Source organism: Strix uralensis, chromosome 22, assembly GCF_047716275.1.
Source record: "Strix uralensis isolate ZFMK-TIS-50842 chromosome 22, bStrUra1, whole genome shotgun sequence".
NCBI lineage: Eukaryota > Metazoa > Chordata > Aves > Strigiformes > Strigidae > Strix > Strix uralensis.
Window position 1 is genome coordinate 8,045,012 of NC_133993.1, and position 24,433 is coordinate 8,069,444.

The 24,433-nt window shown below is 43.5% G+C and overlaps 1 protein-coding gene across 12 annotated transcripts in view; it reads left to right on the plus strand.

The window, feature by feature from the left end:
- Positions 1–24,433, plus strand: part of TANC2 (tetratricopeptide repeat, ankyrin repeat and coiled-coil containing 2) — a 290,476-nt gene that overhangs the window by 232,897 nt on the left and 33,146 nt on the right. For all 12 annotated transcript variants that reach the window (XM_074891795.1, XM_074891797.1, XM_074891798.1 and 9 more), the window contains 4 exons: positions 128–359; positions 3,442–3,608; positions 5,649–6,256; positions 20,502–20,610. In XM_074891795.1, the coding sequence (XP_074747896.1) occupies positions 128–359; positions 3,442–3,608; positions 5,649–6,256; positions 20,502–20,610 (1,116 nt within the window). The remainder of the gene's footprint in view (positions 1–127; positions 360–3,441; positions 3,609–5,648; positions 6,257–20,501; positions 20,611–24,433) is intronic.

The window sequence follows — 24,433 nt, forward strand, 5'->3', positions numbered from 1 at the left end:
CGCTACTCTTAAAGACTTGGCCTGCCCGAATACATCAAACTCACCAAACAAAAAACGCCGCTTTTAACAACGCGCCCGACTCGCGTCTGATGAAGATGCATTTTTTTGTTCTTTTTCTCTCTGCTAGGTTGTCGCTTATCACTACTGCCAAGCGGATAATGCCTACACCTGCCTGGTGCCAGAGTTCGTGCACAACGTGGCCGCCCTGCTCTGCCGCTCGCCGCAGTTCGTTGCCTACAGGGAGCAGCTCCTGCGCGAGCCCCACCTGCAGAGCATGCTCAGCCTGAGGTCCTGCGTGCAAGACCCCATGGCCTCCTTCCGCAGGGGAGTCCTGGAGCCCTTGGAAAACCTGCACAAAGGTATTGGAACAACACTCCCTACGCTTTCCCTGAGTCCCACCCACCTTTTTTTGTTATTATTTTAAAAATGCTGCTTAGTCGCATCTGGGCGTTTAAACACCACCATAGATTAATCCTCCTGCATCGCATCTCAAGGGCTGCAGGGAAGTGGTGACATCTGGAGAAGCTGGGAATAGGCCATCATCTTGTTTGGAAGCAAGGGGTTAACCACCCTCTCCTCCTGATGTGTGTTTCAGGGCTGTAGATGAAATGCTGTCCTATGTTTGGCTTTCCCTTTTCTTGCTTCCTTTCACATCCCAAATCTGGCCTCGCAGTTCTGAAGGTGAAAACAAGCAACAATTTCCATGCACAGTTCTGCTTATGGCAATGTGTTCTGATTTGCTTGTTTAGGAGGTGAATGTTTTTCCCTTTCCCTGCCATTATTTAGTGGGCTTTTGAGAATTTGAAGCTTTGACAAAAAGAGCCAATACCATAAAAGTCTATAGATACCTGTGTAAAGCCTCTAGGGGAACTGGTTACAAGCCTTATCCTGATGACAGATTTCAGAGCTTTTTGTAACGCAGCATTGGTTTTGTCTCCTTTTCTTTCTTTCCTCTGCTAGATAATATCTAATTCATTGTGACAATCACTAAATTTAAGATCTTTGCTCGTTGCCATGAAAACCGTCAGAGCGTTGCAGAGTTCAGGACCCTGTTGTCCTGCAAAACAGTGTTTATTAAAATGGCGTGCTGCAAGTTGGCTGCAAAAATAGTTCAGATAGTTTTCTGTTACCACCCTGCATATGACAGTGTAGGAGCCAACATGGAATAGATGCAGCTTCTCCGAGATTCAAAGCCCTGTTGTTAAATCAGCTTTTCAAAACACAGTGTCCAAACTCTGAGCAGCAGCATCTGGGTCCAACACGCGTGGTTCCACCAGGCACAAAGCACACGTAGAGCCAGCACAGCTCGACAGCACTTGATTTTCCTGGCATGGAGAAATGTCACTTGTAGGAGTAGCATGGCTACTCTTTCCTACCAACACTCCTGGCAAAAAAAAAAAAAAAAAAAAATACATTTAGGAACCGCTGCTCTAAAGGAAAATAATTTGTGGTTGTTACAGTAACTCCTTGGGAGGTATTCCAGCTCTTGAATTCAGAGCATTTCAGAGGATGCTTATTTTTCTTGCCAAGCAGGTTGACCCCCATCTGGTCCTAAATTCTGGGGGGTGGAAAAATTTTATATAAAAGCTTTTTTTTTTTTTTTTCATCTTGGGCTCTGCACTCAACACAGTTCCAATAGAGCCAACGATCTGGACTCCCATCTTTCAACCTTGCTGATCGAGAGTGCTGGCAAGCTAATTTGCACCAAGTGGTTTGTAACAAAATGAACAGTGTCTGGAAATTGGTTTTAAAATATATAACATTTAAGACTCTGTAAATATATCAGCAGGTCTTTTACAAGGTGCTGTTGAAGCTGTAATGCTACTGGGACAAAATTATTGCGCAGCCGTTAATGGTGTATGTCACTGAGAAAGTTAGATTCATGTTTCTCAAATATGTATTTTTTTCAATCTCAAGGAATCTAAATAATATACAGAGAACAAAGTTCTGATTCTTCCCCCACTCCCTGCTTTCACCTCTCTCCCTCAGGCTTTATGAGAAACATGAGATGTGGGTATAAAACTCAGGCACTATATTCACTCCAAGATTTCAGAAGGTCATAAAGTGTACTTTCTAGTGTACCCAATAATCTTACTGAGAAGTTAACTGAAAAGGGATCTATGGTAATTTTAATGCAGGGTACGTGTTTTTCATATGGATATTAACAGTATGTAAGGAAATAAATGCGACTTGGTAATGTAAGGCAAGGACAAGATGGGGTTTTGATGCTCAGCAGTACTGAGCACAAGGTGTTTACGCATTTCTGTTCTCCCTGGAACACCACAGAGACAGCTCATGTCACTGGTGAACCTTTTGTGCTGGGTTTTTATAGAAAGTTTCCTGATGCAATTTAAAGTCAAAGAGAAGAGCTTCACCTCCTGTTGGGAATACTGAGCTTTTTGATAGCAGGATTTATCCGTAGTACTTTGGAAAGGAGAGCAAACTTTATACAGATCAGAACCTGTAGTACATGTTAATAGCATATGCCAACAAGAGGCTGAGATGTCAGGTTTTGAGTTTGAGGCAAGATTACCTTTGAGAAGATACCACTTGAGCTTAAGATGCAACTCCAAAAGAATCTGTATCATTAGTTATAAAGCTCTATTCAGCTCTCAGCATCTGATGTAGAAACACTGACTTCATTGTTTACATCAGTTTGGTTACTGTATTCACCAGCAGAACAAAAATCCTGTTTAAAAAGTCCTTGATCCCCTCGACTCGTTTATAAAAGAGGCTTTGGCTACAGACCTGTGATCAAACTCCTTTACAACCCTGGAAGTTCAGAGTTACTTTGAACAGACTGCTGAACAGAGGATGCAACCTCCAAAATGTTGACTGACCTTCCCCACACATGCAGACCAATGATTTACTCTCCTCAGATAATTGTTTTGCCTGGGAATCAGCCTTGCTTTTGTTTCGAAACGCTTGCCCAGACCTTAGTTGATCAAGAAGCCAGTGCCCAAAGTGCAGATGCCGAAATTGGAAGGACCTAGCGGTGTTGGGGAGGTGAATTTCTTGATGAGCCTTCACTTAGCAGTTGCAAAAATTAAGACAGGCTGACATCAGGATAAGAGTCTAATACCAAAACAATAGAGAACGGCTAATGAGGTGTTTATTAAAACTTATCAGAAAGATACTGATTCACATCAAATAACATTGGACTTTGTGGAAGAGGTAAGTTTTAAAAAGATGATTAGCTGGTTTATCTGTGGGATATCACAGTTGTGTGTGTCGTAACTAAAGTATGTATTTTGTAAGAATTGAATGTGTGAGCCTACCTCTGTGTATCTGTGCAGTTAATGTATCATAAGAAAGGTGCTGCTACTGTGTCTTTTTTCTTCTTTAGCCATATTTGATGATGCTTTAAAACACTGTAGTGGCTGCAGTACATTATAGTCGTGTGTCTAGCCTTTCAAATAAATGCTTTTTTCTTTCTCTCAGAGAGGAAGATTCCTGATGAAGATTTCATTATATTAATTGATGGTTTAAATGAGGCTGAATTTCACAAACCAGATTATGGAGACACCATAGTATCGTTCCTGAGCAAAATGATTGGAAAATTCCCTTCCTGGCTGAAGCTGGTAGTGACAGTCAGGACAAGTCTACAGGTATGTTGAGACCAAGGATTGTGATAAACTGTGTCATTATCATGGGCTTTGATAAAGATCTTAGTGGATATCTGGATTTGCTTAAAACGGGTTATCCTTTTGGCTTTTTTGAACTTGGATCTACATTTGTGTCCCCACACTCACTCTACAGCTTTGAATGGATCTAATCCAGCATCACTTATTCGTGTCAATAAATGTTCATCAGCAGATAGTCTAGCTCATTCAGGTGAGAGAGCTCACATGCTAACAGGCTACTTACTTGCTGAGCATATTAGGAGGGTAGGGCCTGATATCTGTCAGCCTGTGCTCCTCGAGAACATCCTCTCCTCCATGTGAAAGGGCAAAGGAATTCATGTCTTTATACCCCTCCTGCGTTACCCAGAGCATGAGGGTGTGATTGTTTCAGTCTGGAGGAGTCAATGTTGGGCCAAGATATTATTCAGCTCCAAGAACACTGTCCTGAGCAGGTGCTGAAGCTCTAAACTGAATGTTGTTTGGGTTATTCTTAAGTATTTTTATTTCAGTTTGCAGCTGGGCCAGTTTTTACCTTCAGCCTGTCCTTAGCTTAGTCCTGTCCGTCATCACTTTCTTGGCGTAAGGTTTAAGCTGACCTTAGTTTGTTGGCTCAACTGCTCGTCTGAAGGGAGCAAGCTGGGAAGCAAACACAGTGACCCAGTTAGGGCAGATCTGCTCTTTCAACTGTTTCACAGTGGAGCTGGTTGATTTGCAGCATCACTTGTGGAAACATTCACAGAGTGTCAGAGCCAGGAGCCCAGAGGAGACAGATGTCAGAGGGACAGGACATGCGTTTGGGAGCCAGCTCAGAGCTGCTTTTCAGCTGGCCCAGCTGCTCCGGGCAGAAAGGCATGTCTGCAGCTCTGTGTTTCTCATTTTTTCATTATTAGCCATTTTTTCATTAGCACAGAGCTCTGGAGTTCATTTTTACCGAGCTCCATTAAGCAGTTTTACTGAGATTGGCTAATATTTACTGAGATCCACAGGTTGATTTACTGTGGTCCTCCTGGCAGGGAGCTGAGTGGTGGTTCCAGCTCCATCAAGGCAGCCAGCTGCTGCACGCTGCCTGGAGCTGGGACCGGCAGCTGCTCCCCAAGACACCAGGAGAGCTCAAGCTATCTGCTGGGTTGTGCCACAGTTCTTTTTTTGCTCAGTAATGGAGTAGATTAAACATCATTTGGAAGAAATCTTTTTGTAATTTGTAGGTAAATTGCATCCCTATGACTTGAATTCCTCATTTAATTAGGGCTTTTGCAGCCCCACGGTCTTCAGTGCAAGCTTTAGTTTTGCACTGTGCTCCCCCTCTTTATGTTATTGGAGAGTTGATGGCTTCTCCTGAATCTGCCTTGCCCAGCTCCGTGCGTCATTTCTCCTCTCTTTGCAGTGACTGAGAGCCCATGACGCAAGAATTCGTTTGGAAGGGCCTTTGATGAGCTTTGGTTTATGTTGCATAAGCATCACCAGTGAGTTCAGCAGAGGAGAGAATCCCTGGTCGCAGTATCCTGCAGCAGACAGACGCATTTACTTTGCACTGAAAAATAACTTGCTATTATCTGTCCTGGTGTTTCCTTGCATTTCCCCGTTGATAGCAGCTGTGGGATACAGGAGCATGCTCCCAGGGAGGTACTTAGGCTCAGCTTCAGCAAAATTTCTTCTGGCCTCAGATCTGTCATCTGGTCGTCCATTCCCTCTGACACGGCAGCAGAAGGGATGATACGTGGTTGGGATGGGGTAGGAATAACAAGGGCACTGCTCTGTGTGAATTTTCCAGCCCTATCCATGGATGCGGTATTCGGAACAGTACTCTTCATTTTTCATTTCAGTCATGTTTCACACACAAGCTACTTGATTATAGATGAGATTGTGAGGTCCTGAGGGCACAAACTGCCATCTTGTGTGCTTGCCCTGATGGAAGAGGTCTTAAAGGAGTCTCAGAGGTGCTATTGTAATATGAATTAAGTTTACTCAGTGAATAATAAACACTGCCAGCATGAGTATCCTTTTTTTTTTTTTCTTTCTTTGTAGGAAATAATTAAGCTGTTGCCCTTCCACAGAATATTTTTGGATAGACTGGAAGAGAATGAAGCCATAGACCAGGACCTGCAGGCATATATCCTCCATCGGATACACAGCAGCTCGGAAATCCAGAACAACATCTCACTTAACGGCAAAATGGACAACACTACGTTTGGCAAACTCAGTTCTCACCTCAAGACCTTGAGCCAAGGCTCCTATCTGTACCTAAAACTTACTTTTGATCTCATAGAGAAAGGATACCTAGTACTAAAAAGCTCCAGCTACAAAGTAGTCCCAGTGTCTCTGTCAGAAGTTTACCTGCTGCAGTGCAATATGAAGTTCCCAACGCAGTCTTCCTTTGATCGGGTTATGCCTCTCTTGAATGTGGCAGTGGCATCTCTGCATCCATTAACAGATGAACATATTTTTCAGGCCATTAATGCAGGTAACATTGAGGGCACTTTGGAGTGGGATGACTTTCAGCAGAGGATGGAGAACCTTTCTATGTTTCTTATCAAACGTAGAGATATGACGCGAATGTTTGTTCATCCCTCTTTCCGAGAATGGCTTATTTGGAGAGAAGAAGGTGAAAAGACCAAGTTTCTCTGTGATCCTAGGTAAGGAAATGCTCTGAGAAATCAGAGATTACAAGTGTGTTCATCTCATACTATTACCTGAATCATTTCATTTGATGAGGTTGCACATGGATGCGTCTTACCCGACTTTGGTCTGTCTGTGCTGTAGTTCTCTACATTTGTACTAATCATCTCAGCCTTATGTTGTTTATGGAAAGAAATAAGCATGCCCTGGGCACATAACTGACCCGGAAAGCCTAATAGTCTTCTTCAGAATGAGATGAGTTGTTCCTCAGAAGGCCCCAGGCTGACCAGCTCCCATACAGGCATCACCAGGGATGTCTGTATTTCGGCAGATTACTCCTGCCAGGTCAGTCTGGAGAAGGGGAGTCATCCTCCCTTTCTCCAAAGGTACTGAAACCATGTGAACTAGAGGATAAGGAGATGAAGGATGAATAATACATCTTTTGCAGTTGGCTTCTTTTTGAACTTGTATTCCTCGTAGTCCTCCTAAATGTCTTTTTGAGAGCAAAATAAGGAACAGGATCAGGCTCTAGCAATTTTGGACTGTAAATGCATCCATAATCTCCGTCCTGATAGCAGCTGAGTTCCTGGCTTAGCTCACAGGGAACAGAATTTAATCATGGTTAGACTGATGTTCTCTAAACCCAATGATCACTATTAACAACCTTATCTTTGTTTCTACTGAAGAGTGGAAACAGACACTCTTGACTGTAATTCTAGTAGTTTATCCCCATAAGCTTTGCTCCATTTGGTCTGTCCATTTCTTAAAATATGATTAGAAAAATCAGGGAAACACTTGAATTCAAGGCCGTGTCAGTGCATCTCCCAGACCCTATGGTCAGTCTGAAAAAAATATGATGGTATCTGCTGGAACCGAATAGCCACCCAGCTGGTTAAAGCAGCTGTAGCTGTTAGCAGTGTCAGAGTAATTTACCACTTCAAATTTTGTGGTAAACAGGCTGCAGTAGAAAAATACTATATAGCTCCTCCCAACGGGCATCTTCTCTGTTTTAGTAGGTTCTGCACAATAGTCCTGTTGAGCAAGCCCTTTGTAAAACATCTCGCAGCAGCAGGTGCCTTTACATCAATCAATGTCCTCAGAGTCATTAAGTGCTTGTCACTGTGTAATGCTTTTCCACCCTTTTTGCACTGCCTGTGCTGTGCTTACACCTATGGAGCTGAGAGCTTTCTCCCTCCCAGTCACTCTCACCCGGCGCTACTGGTTTTGTCTGGCCCCTGTGGTTTTGGCTGGTCTGGCTGTAAGAGAGCTTGTCGTCAGCCGGGCGAGGGGACAGCAGCCAGCGTGCCTGGCAGTTAGTGCTAATCACACAGCACTTGCCATAACAAACCATAGCAACTCGGAAAAATCGCTGCTTCCCTTCATTACCACAAAAATAAAATTAAGGTGCAGGATGCTTACCTGGTGGGTAAGGCACCCTGCGTGTGTTGGGTGGCAGTGCATATGGCTGGGTAACGTGGGGGCTTTGGCTCTCTGGGTCCAGAAATCCATTATTGAAATGAATTTCAATCAATGAATTTCAAATCCAATCTTCTTCATTCCCACCGTGATGGGAACACCAGAATCACAGAATCATCTAGGTTGGAAAGGACCTTGAAGATCATCTAGTCCAACCGTTAACCCAGCACTGACAGATCCCAACTACACCAGATCCCCAAGCGCCATGTCGACCCGCCTCTTGAACACCTCCAGGGATGGGGACTCCACCACCTCCCTGAGCAGCCCATTCCAACGCCCAACAACCCCTTCTGCAAAGAAATACTTCCTAAGAGCCAGTCTAAACCTTCCCTGATGCAACTTGAGGCCATTACCTCTTGTCCTATCACTTATTACTTGGTTAAAGAGACTCATCCCCCCTCTCTGCACCCTCCTTTCAGGGAGTTGCAGAGGGCCAGGAGGTCTCCCCTCAGCCTCCTCTTCTCCAGACTAAACCCCCCCAGTTCCCTCAGCCGCTCCCCATCAGACCTGTGCTCCAGACCCTGCACCAGCTCCGTTGCCCTTCTCTGGACCAGAATACCAAATTCAGAATGAAACTCAAATATGCTGCATTTTAGGTGGTTTCGCACTGAAACCAGGCGTGCAACCACGTGTGATTTTAACATGAAGCACAAACCAGCCCGTATTCGCTCGACAAGTCCCCAGCAATGTGACAGACCTCTGCTCAGGGTTCGGGTTCAGCGCTGCCTTTCACGAACGTCACGAACGCGTCGCACTGTCCTCAGGGCTGTTCAGGAGACTTTCAGGCATCGTTTTTGGTCCCGTATGTGCCATTTCATGTGATAACTTAATGGGGACTTTAAAGCGTACGGAGAACGCTCACACTCTTTGCAAGTAGGGAACCCCGCAGAGCTAACGCGACCCAGCCCCTTGCCACTGGCAAAAAAGAAGTTGCGAGGCATATAATGGGCTGCCACTGCCTTGAGGGTGAATCCATACATACTGGAAGACTAATAAATATCTCTAATGTATAATGTGCACTAATTGCATTATACTCTGATGGTAGATAATGAAACAGGATACATTTCAGTGATTAATAGAGAGGACCCCCTGAGATTCAGCTATTGTGCTCCTCAAAATCCTCCTGTCCAGCTCTCAGGGAAGAGCTAATATTGAGATGTTGAGCTCAGAGCATGGTAAACCCTTAGCAACGATTAAGATAAGTAATGATTTTTCATTTTATTTCTTCTAAAAGAAGCACAGCTTGCCACTGACGGAGCTCATAGTAGTAGCCTATGAAAATCTGCCTGCGTCTGGTTTGTTCACAGCCAGTTTGATTTCTTTCTGCTCGCTTTGGAATTGAGAAGACATGACAACTCTAAGGACAGCTCCTCAAGTTCATCATCCAGCCGTGCAGAAATGCACCGTTAATGTGAAGCTTTTTGACCTTGCCACGTCGATACGTACAGTCAGGTTGCTGAGGCTGATTTTTTTTTTTCCCCCAGAAGAGGAGCTTTGAAGTGAAATGTGGTTTTGTGAAGCTGCTCTTAATTGACTTACCCTGACAGAGTGTCCAGGTGTGAGGATGTTACGAAGGAAATTGGGATAATGGGCCTCATGTCTGTGGCACTGCAGCTGGGGTAATCTTCCTCATTTCATTAACGAGAGTGAGTTCCCATGTTCTCCAAAGCACGGAAAAGTGGGGAGAGGAAGAACACAATGTCCAGAAATTACCACATTTTTCTACACTTTTAAGATAAACGGCAGATCTCCATCCTCCAGACTTTTGTGTTAGCCTGTCGAGATGCTTGCCCTCTTCTTTGAACACTCACCATGCATTTGTTGTCCAAAGCAAAGGCTAATTGGCATCGGAGGGGAACACTGTCGCTGCAGGCTCTCCTGCAGGGGAACCCCCCCAGCATCCACCGTTGTTTAATAACAGGGCACCACAAAAGCGTTTGTCAGGGCGTTTCAGCAGCATTGCAGTAATGACTTCCCCAGCCTGTCAGTGTAGCACTGTTAACCAAGCGTCTTAGTTGACAAATAACATAAAACATTTTAAGGAAAGATCCCAATCCTTTGTGACTGGTACATGGAGAAAATGGTTATTATTACACGTTCACGCTTACACTTGTATTTCTTAACCTAAACTCTGCTATAATGCCATGCTGTTTTCTGCCTAGACTTAATCAGAAACTTCCGTGCAATTATTTTCCGTGCTTTTACAACGCTAATAAAATGTTTTATCCCTGTGCTGCTGATGAAGGGACTGTGGGAGAGACAGAAGTGAAGTGATTTGGCCTGGCAAGGCAGTAAGAGAGCTGTAGTCAGATATGGACCCCAGAAGTGAAATTACTCTATCCAGATTTAAGTATCAACATCTGAGTTATTTGTCTAGACTTGCTTTATAGTCAGAGGAGAGAAATAAGAATGATTCATTTCATCATGAGCTAAAAGGCTAAAATAGGTCAGATGAAGGGCGCCTGGGAAGCGTTGTCTCCTGTTGATTTATGAAGGGAGCTCGGGGTGACGGGCTTACCAGGACATGTCTCCAGTATTGACAAATAAAACTGGATGAGATTAATTCTGTCCAGGCTGCTCTTCTAACCAGTACACAGGGTTTTGAGGTGGATTCACAGATTTTCTTTTCTTGTACAGGAAAGCTAAGGAAGGAAGAAGATACTCTATGCTGTTGCCTGCATATGACACTCTCAGTTCAGGCTGTTGCGTCTCAGGGTGGCACTGGGCCACCCAACGTTGTGTGTGCTGGTGGTGTGTCCTCTCTCATCACCACTCAGTCTGGAGCAGGGTAGAAACAGGCTCTTTGCACTGCTGAGGGAACTTCCCAGCATCCACGGGACCTTAGCAAAATGAAGCATTTAGATCTTCACCTCTGGCTTGGATTCATCTCACCTAATTTCAGATGCTCGCAATCCACGCATCTGTTCCTCAGGCAGTCACTCTGATCTCCTTTAATACTTGAAGCAGTTCATCCGGCCTGTTTTAGCCATTGGCTTGCATGAGCTGAACACCATATCCGATCCCCTCCTGCCCGAAGGGCAGTCCAGGGTGCCCTGGCAGTCCAGGGTGACTCGCCCAGGCATGGACGTGCTGCTCCGGGGAAGGTGACCTGCACCAGCTGGAACTCGGGGGAGAGGGGATGCAGAGGTGGTGCCTTCGGCGTAGGCTTGCTCCTGTTTGCTGATCTCTGGAAGTGCAGCCCAAGGTGTTTCTCCCACCCAGACCTGCGGCGCTGGATAGACAGAGCAGAAGCTCTGCTGAGCTGGGCTTTCTTAAAGCCAGTCTGGAAGTAACCGTAACGAAGAATGCTTTTTTTGTCTGCAAAAATTAAACTGTTCCTTAACACGACGAAGGCTCTGTTCTGCTTCTGGCTCCTTGCTGTTGCGCAGATGTTTGGTTAACTGCACTTACTCTGTGGTTTACAGAAGCTTTTTTCCTTCCGTAAGAAGAGCGAGAGCAGCGAGGACAGCAGTCACCAGCGTGATGACGAGGGAGAGTCTCCTGGTAGAGAAGTTTGGGGGAATATCCTGCTGCGCGCAGGAGGTTTTCACTGCGCGGAGATGCAGAGCTCTTCTCATGGACGCTACAGATGCGGTGTTAGTCTGAAATCCTGAACATCTGTGGCCAGGTTTCTAGAAAAGCTGAACGCTCCGGTATGGAGAGAGACCCAGCAGGCATTGGGCATCTCTCCAAATCAGGGTGTTGGTGCCTTGTTCAGCGATGGCACTGCTGGGCAGATCTGGCTCTGAAACCCAAGCTTGGAAATACTGCGTGAGGAATCGATACTCTGCAATAGATGTTCTCTTCAGCACACCAGGACTTTATCAGACAGCTCCTGCTCATTGACTTTATTAGAACATACCTAATAATCAGGGATATCACCAAAAAAAAATAATCAGGGAGGAGTACTGGTGGCTCCATCACTGAGGTTGAGGACATCTCCTCATCTCTTCCCTCCTCTTCCACATGCACAAACCAGATCTGTCCCCGAAACCCCAAATAAAGGCACCCTGCGTGGATTAGCATGCAGCAGCAATCCACACAGAAGTGTGCATCTCTAATCCAACACACTGAGTTGCCATGGTTTCTAGCAGAGCTGTCTTTGAGTACAATACAGTGTAGGTATTTTGCATTTTCCTTTTTCTCTCAGGAGGCATGCTGCAAGTGGAGACTTTTCCTACACAAAATTAATGTTTTTATATATTACCCAGCGAAATTATAGAGTGTATACATTAGAAAAAAATGAGGGGTTTTTTGCATCTTGATGGAACGCTTAGTCTGATTGATGAATAACAATTGCCAGTCAAAAGATAATTAATTTAGAAAGTTCAGAGGAAAATAAGTCAGTGAAAATGTTAGTTATAAAAATTCAGGGATACAACAAACATCTTTAAGTGTGGAGTGGGTCCTTACATTACACATCAGCTTCTTAAAAATTATCCACCATTAGCTCCTCCATATGTAGTTCACTTTGTCATTATGGTACATGGATTAGTTGACTTTCTTCCTCTTTTATATTATGAGATTCTGAAAAGCTCTTAAAATAAATGCTACTTTATTGTTAGCTGAAATGCTCAAGTGTTCACCAAAACTCAGGCTATGTCTTAAGTGTTTTCTCTGCATTCATGTGGGATGGATTTTACTGAGCGAAGCAAAGGTGCTGTTTGAATTCAAGGTGAAGCAAAATAATAGGTTTAGGATTTATTTGAATCCTGTATATACTTGGGCAGAAAATTAAAAATAATGCAGTGCCCGTTAGCACCTTGTGGGGATGGAGATGAAATAATCAGATTTTCACAAGTGGTCGGCAGTCAGTGGCAGCCCCAGCTCTTGAGGTGCAGCAGGGAGCTGAGCGCTGCTGCTTCCATTATTATTTAGCATTGCTTTACTGGTGGAATTACCTCTTTTAATGTGTTTTTCATGGCTCCAGAGTGCCAGTGTTTTAGCTCTGCACATATTGTAGCTCACACTGGGCTTTTTTCTGAGTGCCCCGGGTACAGGTGCGTGCCAGCACTTGGTGCATCAGCAGAAGCAGGAGGGATCTGTTGTAATTTGTCATTTTGCCATCTCCAGCTGTGGGCTGGATGCCACATGTCGCCAAAATACATGAGGTCAGTTTTTTTCCTTGCCCAGTCTGCTTTCTGGTCATCTGCACTTGTGCAAGGCCTGTGCTAAGTTAGTATAATAAATTACCAAATCCCCACGGGATACGGTGCTTTAAGATCGTTTCCACAGCTCTAATTTTGGCAGAAGCGCGGAGCGTGGCAGAAGCAGCAGCTCACCTGTGATTCGGGGCAGGGCTTTGTCGATACCCATAGCGTAGGAACAACAGTGCGGTGTTTCCTGATCTTTTCATTTACTCCTCAAGCAGACTGTAGTGAGTGCCGTATTTTTGAATCACAAAGATGAATCCATCATCGTGTCCTCCAGTTAATTGGAGGGGCAAACACAATCTGTTCACCAAGCAGTAGAGACCTGATGGGGTGCTGACTCTGCAAATACAACTTTTAGGCTTCCCATATGACTTCCAGAGTGAAGTTTTCTGATTCCATGACTTATAACCTAGTACATTTTGAAATGTAAAAGGAATGGCAGTAGCTCAACAAAGTGAATGTAGGAAACTTATTTTATGCAAGTATCCACGTCGCCAACATCTCTAGATGTTAACTCTAATCTCATGCAGAAATACAGAGCTGAAAAATAAATTATTAAAGCCACTGGTAGCAAGTTGGGCAGCTGTAACTGGGACTTCTCTGAGCGTCAGAAGCCAGTGCTTGTGTAACACGGGGTTTGGGACAGGGTTTATGCAGAAGAGAAGGAAACTTGAACTTGTCATGTGGCGGCTCTGTGTCTGGCGAAGCAGTGAAGTGGCTTAGCTGCAGGTTTTCCCTCTGAAATTTGGGCAGGGCTGCAGCTGCAGCATCGGTTGGAAGAGGAGAAATGGGAGACAGATTATAAAACATGACAGATGAGATGGAGAGCAGATGTGGTCGCTACCACCATAAAGGACATCAGTGGAGCAGCTTGTTTTAACTGGCTCGTTAGACATGCAACCTAAGCATTCGGATGCAGAGGGGGTTTTGAATATATTTAGTGTCTTGAGTTACTGTCCTCATAAAATCTTTTTATTTTCTTCTGACTGTAAACTTCTCTATGCTGTCCCATTTTCACATCTAAATAGAAGAAAATATTCACAGAATAATGCATTCTGTGGCACTGAGCCACCGAGAAGAGAGAAGTGGAGTTAATCGGAGGCAGTGTCAGTGCTGACCAAAGAAAGAAATGTTGCTTAATTTCATCATGTTATTTCGTTCCTCAAATCTTAAGACCCACTTAGAGAGCGAAGCCATCTTCCAGCAGTTCAGGAGAGAGTAGCCCTGACTTTGTTCCATCTTGCTTCTCACGTGGTCATTTACTCCTGGTCAAAGCAGCAGTAAAGCACTTCCAAATCACATTCCCCATTCCTCTATAACCCCATATATTTTAAATTATGTCAGGTTGAATGAGAACAGAGAGTGTATCACCGTTGGTCTTTTGAGATCTTCTCTGTATGTTAACTGTGTAGTCACTGGAGAGCTTACTGAAAGATGTTGTTATTCACTTTACCCATCCAACATATTTATTAAATATGCCAGCAGTCTTTTCACACTGCTCTTGGACAACGCCTCTTTTCTCTGAATATAAAGTAATCTGTTCCTGGCAACCAGCAGATTTTCTGAAAAGCCTTATGAACTGAACAGAGACAAGGGAATTGCATCTTTACTCTCTGGATCTGTTTTTTTAAATCTCATTAAGTCAGGGCCTGTAAGAGTTTGGAAATGCTTTTTTCTCTCCTTTATCCTTCCTTTTTTGTTCTGTATTTTTAAATCACTGTAAGTATCTTTTGTTACCTTAAATCTGAAGGGTGCCATCAGAGTTGTCTGGTTTTCCTCTTTGCTGCTTCTCTTGGCAGTTCTCGGCGCCTGACTGCCGTTGTTTCGTGTAGTGTGGAGGTTCTCCAGGATCAGCTCCTGACACAGTTGCAGCTCTATTATCCTGGATAAAGCACAGACAAACTCTTTCTCTGTGATAGCCAAGTATGTAACATAATCTGAGGCATGCACTCCCCATCCTTGATAAAATATGGGTGCAGCACGGGTATACCTATGGAATTTTTAATAGACAGCCTTGAGAAATGGAAGTGAGACCAGGATTGCGAGCAGGTCTGCAGCGTAGACTCGGTTTCAGCTGAGCTGCATCAGCGAGGTCATTGCTGTTACATCTCTGAAAGTCACTTGAATAAACTTTCTACCTCAGTGATATGGCTGTGGGGGCTGTTAGTACCATGTCAGAGGGGTAAGGTGCTTTCCAGCTCGTTCAGAATTAGGAGTCATGAAGCACAGATGCTCTAAAGCATCTCTTAATGCTGCAGATGTTGGTAACTACTGTCTGTTCTCTCCTGGCTGCGTCTCATGCACATCCCATTGGCCTCCCCGGGGCCGAGGACATGGGGCAAGGCAGACCTGGCTGCATTTGGAGCTTGTGTTCCTTGAGGACGTCCCTGTGGATGTGAACAGGACTGCAGCTGTGCAGATGGTGTTGGTTTTACTGGTGTTCAGTCACACCCTGGCAATGAAGAAACTTCCAGTGAGCCTATTGATTTTATGTGATGTCAGAAACTTTGAAGTCTTCCATCGCCAAGATGCTGTTACTTAAATTAAAACTGCTCTTAAGGATAGGCCAGATGCCATTAAGTAATTCCATTTCTGCTTTTCAAATGCTCGCAGAATGGTTCGTGCAATTCTTTAGCTCTCCTTTACACAAATCACGGTTTTGCTGCTTTTACTGCTTAGACTACACAAGCCCGTGGGGAATGGTCATGAAACGCTAAGAGTTCGGATGGTGACTGGGTATGGGGTTTTTGTGCAATGCTTTGACTCCTGTAAACCAGAAATAGTCAGTCTAGCACTTCTGCTTGGCGGTAATAACATGGTTGAAATATTAAATTATTTGGCATCTTTCTAAGAGACCTGCTTCAATCAAACTGGGGTGTTGGACTGGGTGTGCAAGTCTAATCCATGCATCTGTTGATGTATGGACAGAGCCGTATCATCTGTACTATAAAAAGTAAGCTTAGATAATCATGTGTAGCCCCTTTAACCTGGAAATCTCATGTTTAATACCCAGAATGATGGATTTCTAGTATAAAGTTGAGGCCTTTAGGTGTTCCTGTGTGTAATGAGCAGTCGTGATTATGGTATGAGTGGGTCAGTGCAAATAAGACAACTGTTGGTGAAGAAAGCAAGCAGCAGCCATGCTGGCATAGGTTTCTTGTCCTGCTCATCAGGAAGCGTGCCTGCAGTTTCCTAAAGCAGCTAGAATTGGTAGCATGCCACTGCTGTGTCCTCGGTTACTTCTAGGCAGGGTGATGGTTTTTGATCAGATACTTCATAGGTTGTCTTGCTCCAGTGAGATCTGAACAGAGGGATGGAAGGATTTTTCTTGGCTTTGAACTTGGCTGTCCCAGTTAGCTCAGCAAATTAAACCAGTGTTTAATTCTGTAGGAAAGAGTATTGCATGCTTAACAGCATTCTCTGTTTTGTCTGAATTTTCTTGTATAATGTTAATTCCTTCCAAGTTAATTCGCAATTATAACATCAGAGGGAAACTATGTTACAAGAATCAATAAATCAATTTTGGTGATTAAATGATCCTGCAAGAGGAGCTCACTGAGCTGAGCTTGGCCTTTCTGCAGTCTGGACAGACATCCTTCTGAAAGCAAAGGAGGCTTCGGGCTTTGTCAGAGCAGACATTATTCTCTGTGCCGAAGTTACAAAATTGCACTCTGCAGAGCTGAATAAAATATGAATACACGTCTCTTGGAAGACCAGATTCACTGGGCACAGTGTCAAATCTCTGGATTTTGGAATGGTTTCATGGGATTAGCTGGAAGGAAGGAGATGTGGGTGTAAATCAGGGAATTTGGACTTTGGTAGGTTCAGAAGCAAACAGGACTGATTCTCACTTACTTTTTTGCATGTCTTTTACTCCAGTTGTGCAGTGCCTTAACACTAGAGTAATTTTACACCCTTTTAAATCTCTTTTACTTTGCCTGAGGGATAGAATAGTATAGATGCAGCACAGATCCAGGAGCTTTCAGTATTTTCTTTTGTGTTTCCCCATGCTCCATCACAGCTCTTCGGTCACGCTGGTATTTTATTAGTGACACCTTGTCCCTGTCCATCTGTGGCACAAGACGACGGGGGCACGATGAGGGGTGTATTTGAGGTACCACCTCCCTGCATTGCCTTGCTCTGCACCCACAGCTGTATGTGCCTCGGCTTTGGGTGAATAAGGGAGCAGATGTGTAGGGACCACTCTGCTGAATCCACAGATTGTGCCCACAGATAGTCTGCATTTACATTAGCCTTACCTATAGCTGCTGTACGTGGGCACCAGTTCGTGCTATACAGGGGCTTGGAAGGATGAAGATTTGTCTTTATGTCTCTGTACATACAGGTATGTGTACATCCATGTAGGCACCCTTGGCTGCTACGGGAGCCAGCACTGACACAGGCAGCCTGTGAGAGCAGACAAAGGCTGCCGGAGCTGAGCTGGCAGCGCTATTAATTTTTCACAAAAAGAAATCTAACATTAAAAATAGAAAAATCTCTGATGATAAACTCTGCAGTGGTGAAATTCAAAGCAAATCATTTCACCGAGTTCCTTGATGTAGAAATCATTACTGCCATCCTCTGCTGTATTAAAAAAAGAAAAAAAAAAAAAAAAAAAAGGCAAAAAAGCCTGTGCTGCTGGAGTCTGGTTTAGCATGCAATTAACGTTGACAGAACAAGTGACTGCAAGTATTTATCAACAAGCCCAAAGCCAAGGTCTGGGAAGCATTGCAGAGGTAATGTATTACTCATGAATACTGTACTTTATTCTGGAATAGTTCGTACATGCCTTATTCATAACAGCCAGAGTCACGCATATAATTAAATTTAGGTAAATACCCTACTGGCTGCAGCTGAAAAGCAATTTAGGAGCTAACTGTGGAACTGGGCTCGTGTGTCAGTCGGGAGCTGCACTTCATCTCTCACTGCAAAGAAAAAGCACGTTAGAAGTTTCTGGATCTTCAATTTATATTTCGGATTAATATAGTTACAGCTCCGTTCAGAGCCTTCCCAAACATTTTCGAAGAGGTTTCCATCAACAAGCGGCGTTATCTCCTCTTCTGTGATGTGAAAAACCGAGGTAGAGAGGGGTGGCCGCAGGGTCCCTTTGTGCAGCCTCTCAGAGCTGGAGCAGAAAGCTGCACTTGGTGGTTGCCACCCTGATGACTCTCCCCAGGAAGGAGGTGAGCTGGTGGCTCTGAATGAACTTGCACCACCAACCTTCTAGTAGTGGAGGTAAATGCGTTGGCTCTTCTCCAAACCGTGAGCGCAGCATGGTGAATCTGATGAGCTATTGAGCTGCGTTGAGTGTATTAGAGTGATTATAGGTTTTCATAATCTGACTGAACAGGGACGGATAAAATCTAGCAATTGCTGTGCTCCTTGACTTGCAGCTGATCTGGCAACGCTCAAGCTGTGTTTCGTAGTCACTTGTTTCCTTCTGATTTGTTTCTCCTTTCCATGGGCATTTCTGGAGGTTAATTGCTGTAATGATTTGTCTGTCTCCTTTAAAAGCCTGCGACCTGATGTTCTCCTCCCACACCAAAGATGGGTAACAAAGAGGGGAAGAGCGAAAGCCAGGCAAGGCAACAAGCTGTAGATAAGGTGCTACAACCACTTCCAAGGCCCTTCTGTTTTCCCAGCTTTTTACGTTTTGTCCCTTCTGTTGGTGCTATGTGGAGAATTCTCACAGCACGGACGTGTGGAAATCAGTGGCACTGCCCTGTGCACAAGGCATCCTGCCTAATTTTAAGCACTCAGCTGAGGCATCTAAGCTACATCTTAATGGGCAGAGTCACCATCTGGAGGAGCTTCTTCTCCAGTGATGGGGAGTGCGGAGCTACGGGATCCCGATGCGAGCACCTCGCCGTGTGCCAGGCCGGGGTGTGGAATGGAGCATGACAGGCAAAGCGTGCAAAAAAAGAGGTTTTTTCATTTTCTTTTTGAGCCCAAGTCACCCAAAGTGTGAAGGGTACCATCAGTCAATAAAAACATTTCAGACAGCAGTTTATTGTTCGAGTTGATGGTGCTCCTATAAATTTAAATTGCATTTAGGAGGGAGGCACAATAGCATTACTCACCAGTGAAAGAGTTTGTTTTATTACATGTAAATGGCATGTGGTGCTCTTTCGCCTATCAAGACCTGGGGATCAAGTCCTGCCTTGTAAGAAAAAGGCATGTTGTTTTCCATCGTGCTCCTCCAGTGGGCACGTGTCCACATCTTACCGGTACCACAAGGTCTGGCAAAGCGTCATCGGGCTCCGCTCAAATGAATCCACGTGTTATCGGTCCAAAAGGTTCATTGGCAGGGCTTGGGGGAGACCTTGCCAAACACCTGGCCGTGACATTACAAGTCTTTCACTTTTATTCTGAGTTTATTTTGAGACAGGGGTGATCATTCTCCCTGGATGGAGATGCGCTGGTAAATCCCCGCTGTTGTGAAAACTTCTGTCTTCTCTAATCTTTACTTGCTGTTCGGCCATGCGAAGCGCTTTTCTGCTTTACCAAATAGTGATGAGCTAATAACATTCCCTGTCCTTGAAAGCCCTTTTAAAACCACAGTTGGTATCATATTTTATTTTCTTTGGCTGGAAGGGGTTTGATTGCTTTTATGTGTAGTCGCATTTTTATTTAGTTCCAGAAATAAAGTGGGTTAAAAAGGACTCCCTTGGGAGTACCCAGGGGCTTAAAGAAGAGTACGAATTTGTTGGCAAAACCAAGAAAACTGCAAGTCCCTAGACCGCTGTGGTCCAAGTGTGGAGCCTCAGTGGCCTCCTCCCCTGATTGCTGGGTCTCCTGCTGTTGCATCCAGCAACATCCCCGCAGGGGCAGATATTTGCCGATCTCATCCAGAAATGGTTTGCAATACTTCACGTTTTTGTACCATGTGTGCTTTGTGTGTGTGTGGAGAATCAGCTTCTCGCGTCTTTGAGAAGACCCAGCCACGCTGAGCTTTCATTGTTACAAGCTGGAAGTCTGTATGTTTAAAAATGTCGGTAAAAATCACCATAAGCGAAGGAAGTTATTGTCTCTTTTATTATGTTTTGCTTTAAACAGGGCTCTGCATGTAGCTCAGTTAATTTGCTTTGGTTGTCAACCTGGTAGGTCGTTGCCAGAAGCATCTTTATTACTGGAGAATCTGGAGAATGTGTTTCGGAGGGGGTTTACATGGAAATAAAGTTGGTTCTCTCTGCAGGACGTGACACAGGGTGGAGAATGTAGTTGTCATTTAAAAGCCATTTTTTCAAAGTGTGGATATTTAAATATGTCATTTTCTAATGACTTCAGGATGGGTGGCATGCTTTCAAAGTACAGTTCTCCTCTGCTAAATGACTATAAAAGTAGCACTTCAGCTTTCATGAAATTGTACCTCTGGTGTTTCCAAATTTACATCTCTCATAGAAAATATATTGCTTTATGTTTGCTGTCCTCTAGCGTTTGGGGTTTTTTGAGCTATCAGTGATCACCAATAATAAAGGATGCAATTAGTTGGTGGTTTACAAGTGAGAATTAGTCCAGCTGTTTCCCAAAGCTGGACGAGGTTGAAGGCTTAGCAGAAGCAAAAATTGTTGTCAGAAGTTTCTTTTATCGATGTAACAAGCAAGTACTAACATACTCTTTCTTCTGATTTTAGGAGTGGCCACACATTACTTGCCTTCTGGTTTTCCCGTCAAGAAGGAAAACTAAATCGACAGCAAACTATTGAACTGGGACACCACATTCTCAAAGCACATATTTTTAAGGTAACAAAAATTAAAATGTAGACTTACGCCAGCCTCATCCCCGCTGCATATAATCTGCCAGCACTGGCAGCATTCAGTCTCTTCTTGTTTTAGGGTTGCTGTAAGAAGTGTGATTGCTTCAGGCTGCTGAAACGTGTAGAAGTGAGCTTTAGAAAATTGGCAATGCTATATAAGAAATCCTTGAAATTAATCCGTCCTTCAGACTGTAAATTCAGCAGATAGCCTCCTTACCTAAAATTACTCTTCTACCGTAAGAGGTTTCTTCCCATGTAAGATGAGTTCCTATAACAACATTTAGAAAAAATAAATCTTTTAAAAGGAGTGGTTTTGAAGAATCCAATCCAAAATTTAGGTTGTAAAGAGAAAATTTGATGGTCGTTAAAATCTGATGGTCGGTCCGTTTTACTCTTCACACAGACATTTAAGACCTGGGTAATTGAAAGGCAGTCTTGGATGTGAGCATCAATGTGATGCATAAACGAAGTATCATCCTTGTGCCTGTTGGCCCGTATACCAGAAGATGGAAATGAGAGGATGGATTTGTAAGGTCACAGGAAATACAGAATTTCTTAAAACTATTGGGATCTGTGGGTGTTTTAACACTGGTAAAAATGAGGCTGTATTTTTATGTGGTCTGTGTATGATTTGACAGACTTAAGAAGTTTAGCACCCCTGTTAGTATTCCTAGAGCAAACAGATAGTTCCTGCCTTGTGTCAGTCCTGTTGGATTTATTTGTTGAGTTCCCTGTGCCAAATTCACCATCAGGTGTGGTAGCAAAGTCTCCTCGTTTGGGAAAGGGATGGCTGGAGCCAAAGGGAAGAACCCCAGATCGGTGCATTACCTGATCAGGGTATAATTTTCAAATTTTGAGTTACGTTCCCAAGACCAAATTCAGCAATGAGTTTACTGTTCAGCTGCCATTTACATATAAATCTGGTTTCAAATCTTCTTCATTTCACACTTCCGTGGTAGAAACAAATAACAGGGTTTCAGGCTCTAAATAAATGACAATTTTCATTAAGTGGACAAGTTGCCTGTAGATTCCAGATCTAATTGAGCAATATTTACAATAGTAGAAAATGCCAATTAGCATATGAAAAATGTCAGTACTGCCTTCTGTTTCTAATCACTCAGCAAAATCCTTGGTTTTGCAAGACTGCACTAGGAATAGTATGTCTCAGTGACAGATAAGCATAACAGTATGTTATTTGGAAGTACTATAAAGTTTTGAAAGGGTTTGGATTAGCTGGATTAGAAACACTGTAAAACTTAGTCTTTTACTTTTCCTTGAATAGGCTTATTTTTATTCCTTTGTTTAACAAGTGTTTATTGAGGATTTGTGAGTGTTTACGGAGTGAAACAATAGCTGCATTAGGTTTTGAAGGAGGCAGTGAGCTGGAATATTGCAGACCATATTTAAGGTCTCAAGTATTCTTTAAAGAAAATATTTCCAAGAGTATGTACACAGACTCTTTTTCCTGTTGTTACTGAGTGTATTTGTTCCTAAGCAAGCATTTTTTTCCATTCAAGCTTTTCATTCTGTCTGATCCTTTGCTGAAGCTGTTACCAGTATGGCATGGTTTTTCTGCCAAGCAGGGAGTGTGTCAGGTCATCAGTTCAGCATGTTTTTCCCGAAGTTATCGTTGAATGAAGCAGCTTTCCGCGATGCGAAGGTCCTAATTTTGAAAGTATTTATGGAGGCCTGATGCCATTGTAATTGCATTTTATTTACCCATCATGAAGCCAGGAGATGATTACAACAGGGCTAAAGCATTTTGTCCAGCCAGAGAGTACTGAGAGCTGGATATAGAGACAAACTTTGATTAAACAGTGCAGAAAACTTATTTGTCCTTCCCCAGTCCCTGTCCGTTCGAATCCACCAGTACCTTGTGCAAGGTAATAATGGGACACTTGGAACTTCTAGGTGTAAAAAATCAGTGATGCACAGACACAAGGATGACCTGTCATACAGGTGGTAAGAAGCTTTCACGCTCCTCTCTTCACTTGATGGCTGAGATCTGCTGGTTTTCATTTTTGAACACAAACATCCTCAAACAGTTTGGGGGAAAAAAAAAGTACAAATGTTTTAGTCTTTTAAAGCAATTACCAGTCTTAACAGGAGCATATGGAAACCCAGCTTGGAAAGCCTGGCATGGAATGAAAGGGCAAGAAGAGAAGTGTGCAGTAATGATACAAGTAGACCCAAACTTCAGGCTGACGTATGTTTTGCAAATCAACCAAAGAGAAGTCTTTAATTTCATTTTAAATTAGTTAGCTAAAATGTCAGTAATCCAGAAATGGGTGTCCTCGTCCCCAGATTGAGAATGTAATGCCAATTACAGGCAGAAACACTCACTTTGATAGCTACAGGTATGTAAAGGTGTCTGATACTCCTTGAGAAACAGCCTTCTTGTGTTGAAGATCTTGTCGTGCCATATGGCCAAATAGCAGAGGAAGCAATAAGTTAGAAATGAGGGATGCTGAGAGCTGCGTACTCAGAGAGAGTGCAGGACAAAAAAAGCAAGCCTGTTTGAAAACTGGGGTTGAGTGGGGTTGGCAAAGTTACTCAAATAAAACACGCAGGGTCAGGCCGTGCCTCAGTCCTGTGTTGGATGGTCCCAGCGAAGTGAAAACCACTGATGGTATCTTGGTGTGATGTTGTGTTAAATTGGGATTTGGTTTTGCTGAAGGATTCAACCTGCTTTACACTTCCAGGCAGGAAAGAGAGATCGAAAAGGAAGATATGATCTGTAAAATGAGAAATAATGCAGTTTTGTTTCAGCAACTGAATGATAATGGTGTTGAATGTATTTACTCTTTAAAGGATAAATGTCATCTTTTATGTCTTGCACTAATATCTAAGTATCTATGTTCTAATACAGCAGTTTAAGATTTTTATGGCATATGTGATTATCTTCAGATGGCTCTTCTGAAAATACATACTCTTTCCCTTGGTCCGTGTGGTGATTCAAACAGCATATATATGGGTTTGGTAGTAGTACAACCATTTTTAAATTATTTTAACTGTTTATTCTAAAATTGTTTTCCATTTGTCCAATTATACCGTACTGAGTTCACTGAAATTTAGTATTGACCTCTAATGTCCTGTATTGTGTTGTTTCAAAAAGAGCATTTAATGGTGGCTAAAATTCCTGAGCGCTTTTTCTGCCTCAACACAAGCAGATTATTTTTCTCTGTTTAGCTCCCTGAATTTTGAAAGAAACAAGCGCATGGAGTTGTTATTTATAAGAGCTTGTCTAATCTGTTGCTTCTTTTTATGGTAAAACCATTTCAAGTGACAAATCTGTTGATGGCTGTTGCGGTGCTTCAGAATATCTTTCACACAGAGGTATTAGAGGTCTGCAGCTGAGTCCAGCAGCAGGGATCGATGATGATCCCTGCACATCTTCCTTTAGAGGAAATAAATCCCACCTTTTGCTGCTGGTTTTCTTCCCACCACCCTACCCCGTCCGTGTCAGTCTGTTGCACAACAGACTTTCCAAACTGAAATGTGATCCTGCTGCTTTGCACAGATAGAAATGACCACATGGCGTGCAAGGAAGTAGAAATCAGGGTTTGCATATCAAAACAGAATTAAAGATGTCTGTACAGTTTCCATGGAAACGGCAGACTTTAATGGTAAATCGATAGCAGAACAGCAACGTATAGGGCGTACCCGCATGGCACAGCAGAGCCCAACATGCAGTGAAGCTTGTTGCTGGAGTTGCAAACCCATTCCTCTCATCTTCGATCCAGTCGTTTGTTCCCATCTGTTGGCTACAGAGCAATTACTGCTCCTCTGATAGGAGGGGGGAAACTTGT